The sequence below is a fragment of the Gekko japonicus genome, unplaced genomic scaffold, assembly GCF_001447785.1.
Source record: "Gekko japonicus isolate JY-2015 unplaced genomic scaffold, Gekko_japonicus_V1.1 scaffold2991, whole genome shotgun sequence".
NCBI classification, from domain to species: domain Eukaryota; kingdom Metazoa; phylum Chordata; class Lepidosauria; order Squamata; family Gekkonidae; genus Gekko; species Gekko japonicus.
Genome location: NW_015170980.1, coordinates 123,921 through 127,274, shown reverse-complemented (window position 1 = coordinate 127,274; position 3,354 = coordinate 123,921). Strand labels below are relative to the sequence as shown.

The window sequence follows — 3,354 nt, the reverse complement described above, 5'->3', positions numbered from 1 at the left end:
TGCGCTGAGCGCTCGGCCCGGCCTGACGCCGCCAACGCGCCGATCACCTACTCTCAGCCGTGGGGCCGGGAAACGGGCGAGGGGCGGTTGCGGGGGTGTCTTTCGGAGAGGCTGTTCCCCCCCCCAGCTGGCTCCGAGGCGGCTGCAGAGCGTTTCCTGCGCATGCGCAGGAAACGCTCTGTTGGTTTTGGGGGATTTAAATATCCCCCCGATATTTTTGGCGGGGGTTCAGATTTTTGTGCACACGTGGGGACTGCCCCACGTGTGCTTAAACCTCCCCCTGCCCCCCAAGTGCCCCCTCTGTGCTGATTTAGATATCCGCACAGAGGGGGCTACTTCGGTATTAGTATAAGGATAATAATAAAAGGGAAAATATACGTTCTTTATTTATAAAACACTTTAGTTATGAAATGCTGAAGAAAATCCCAGCTGTGTTTCCAGCTCTGTAAATTGAAATATGATCATGAAAACCACTCTGCAAGACAAACTTTTTAATAACGTCATACTCCATTCATGGTACATCAGTATGGGGCAAAAGTTTCCCCCCTCCACCTTCTGTTGCAGTCCAGTGAGCTCCCCAAAATACTGCTTCTGGGGGACAGGGGTCTCTCAGAGACAGCAGGGGGGATGCCAAATGGTGATCTGCAGTAGTGGCTTGGGGAATTGTCCAGAGATGGTGGCCTGGCCTCTGGACTGCTCCCATGAGCCTTACTTCAGTCACGGGTAGCCTGCAGGGAGGTGGAGAAATCACGGGGGGAGATGGCAGGGGCGAGCAGGAAAAGAGAGCATGGGGTAGAGAATGGAAGCTTACAGGGAGGGTAGCCATGGGATGGGAGGAGGGCAAACCAGCAAGGGGGAGGAGCCACTAGAGCATCAGTCTATAAAAGGAGGCACTCTATGACCAACAGGGGAGGAGGAAGAGAGCCCACAGGTGAAGGAAAAGGCTTGAGGGGGAGAGAAAGCAGCAAGAGGAGGCTGTCAACCCACTCCTTCATCCTAATTTTTTTCAGAGGCTGTGAGAGCTTCCACACCCAAAACAACAGAGAAATGGGAGGGGCCCCTGAAGGCAGCAGGCAAAGCTCACAGGAATCAATGAAAATCACTCTCTTCCACTGGTCATAGTACGTTCCAGCAGCAGAAGGTGACCTTTGGATCCAACTCATTGTGATTCTACAATTGATTATAGTATCTTAAATTTCAGAAACCACAAATTCAGTGGGTTGGATCCAAATGTGCCCCTTCTGTTCACATAGGAATCATCTGGGAACAATGTTCCTGTTGTTCATGGAAGGCTTTTTTCTTTTCACAGGAGGGTCTCTTTCAATGTAGTTATTTCCTCCGGATCAAAAATTAATTGGTGAAAATTATTACATAACCAGTATGCTAAATATATATACCTTTCAGATGGCAAAGTCCCTTCCTAACTAGTCTTTCAAATTTAGGACCCACTCAGTACAACTTTGTTAGTGTGTGACTTCCATGGAGAAAAACCCTGTCTGTATCAGTGTACTGCTGGACTAGCCTTTGGGATTTGAAAGCCATTCAGTAATATAGTTCACTAACAACGGTTGAAGATCTTGTATATTGTAAAAGAAAAGCAAAAACGTCTTTAGATGTTTCTATCTAATTGTGTTGGTAATAGGAACAGCAATAAAACAAGATTTTGTCCTCAAAATGGGAGGAAACACTGAGTGACGATAATAAAGAAGTTGAATGGAAAATAATTTGTACAGCATGTTCAGCAAATGCAATCAGTACAAATACAGGAGTTTTTTTATCAAGTGACTTATTTGTTGTGTTTAACTCCTCATAAACCTCTTTTGTATTAGTATTCCTTTCAAATGTAATACTGCCAACTTTTTACAGGAGGATGCAGAAATGACCAAAGTGTTTGATGAAGAAATGGAAACCCCCCCACCAAGAAACATTCCATCTCCTGGGCAACTGGACCCTGACACTCGCATCCCTGTCATTAACATAGAGGATGGGACCAGGCTGGTGGGAGAGGATGCTCCTAAAAACAAGGATTTAGTTGAATGGCTTAAACTGCATCCTTCTTACACTGTTGATATGCCAAGTTATGTACCAGTAAGTGGATGCTAGTTATGGAGGCTGAAATTAGTCAATTGTTAGGACAAACCATATTTGTTAGTCAGTTGATAGAACGTGCAAACTCTGTAATTCTTAACATGGTACATTCTAATAGCAAAGTCTAACAATCTTTGGAAAATTTGGCAACTTGAACTGTGAATGGGCAAGACAGATCGTTCTACACATCTGAAAAGGGCCGCAGGTTTGCAGAAAAAATAGATGGGGGGAGGGTTAAAAAAAGCTGAAAATGATCAAAGGTGTGCCTGTAGCTTTAAGGAAGTGATTACCTCTGTGGCTGTTGCTAGGCAACCACATTATTCCAGGCTCAGTTTATGTGAGGGAAAGGACAAGGCCATCTTACTTTGTAAGTTCACTGCATGATCTAGGGCCAGTCACATAGTTTCAGTCTAACCTACCTCACAGGATTGTTGTGTGGATAAAAAGGAGGAGAGGAGAATAATATACGCTGCTTTGGTCCCCACTGTGGACAAAGGCAAGTATAAATGGAGTAAATAAATAATAAATATAGCTGAAGATGGGAGGCAGATAAAAAGGTTGGTGAACGACTGAGAATGAGATAATGAGGCAGGGGAAAGGGAGAGGATATGGAGGTTTTCCGTAAACAGAAAGAGCAAATAGTGCAGGCAGGAGGATATAGGGGAAAGGGAGGTGCCATTCCACAACTCCTTGTGGGTTCCTACTGTGCAAGTGAGCCTGGCCCAGCGGGCTAGCATCACACAACTAGGCCAGTTTTCCTAAGTAGAGGCTGCTGTGGGAGAGTTGGAGACAGAAGGGCAGATAATGTTAGGTTGGCTGTCAGATGGGAAGGAGAGAGAGTTGCCAAGTCCAGATTAGGCGATTCCTTGAGATCTGAGCCTGACTCAGTGGAGAGGGCAGGGTATAAATCAAATAAATAAATAAATCTGGGGGACGGAGCCTGGGAATGGTGGGGTTTGAGGAGAGAAGGGACCTCAGAGGGTTATAATGCCATAGATTCCACCCTCCAAAGCAGCCATTTCCTCCATGGGAACTAGGGTTGCCAAAACCTCCAGGTGGGGACTGGAGATCACTCAGAATTACGTCTGCTCTCCAGATGACAGAGATCAGTTCCCCCGGAGAAAATGGCTGCTTTGCAGGGTAGACTCTGTGGCATTATACCCTGCTGAGGTCACTTCCCTCCTCAAACCTCACCCTCCCAAGACTCTGGGTGGGAGATCTGTTATGATTCCAGGACATCTCCAGACCCTACCTAGTAGGAAAGAA

The 3,354-nt window shown here is 46.1% G+C and overlaps 1 protein-coding gene across 1 annotated transcript in view; it reads left to right on the top strand.

Annotated features, from left to right (window-relative positions):
* The window catches only part of CHD7 (chromodomain helicase DNA binding protein 7), a 65,721-nt gene that overhangs the window by 58,655 nt on the left and 3,712 nt on the right, over window positions 1-3,354 (top strand). Inside the window, exon 28 of the mRNA XM_015418970.1 lies at window positions 1,867-2,088. Within this exon, the coding sequence (XP_015274456.1) occupies window positions 1,867-2,088 (222 nt within the window). The remainder of the gene's footprint in view (window positions 1-1,866; window positions 2,089-3,354) is intronic.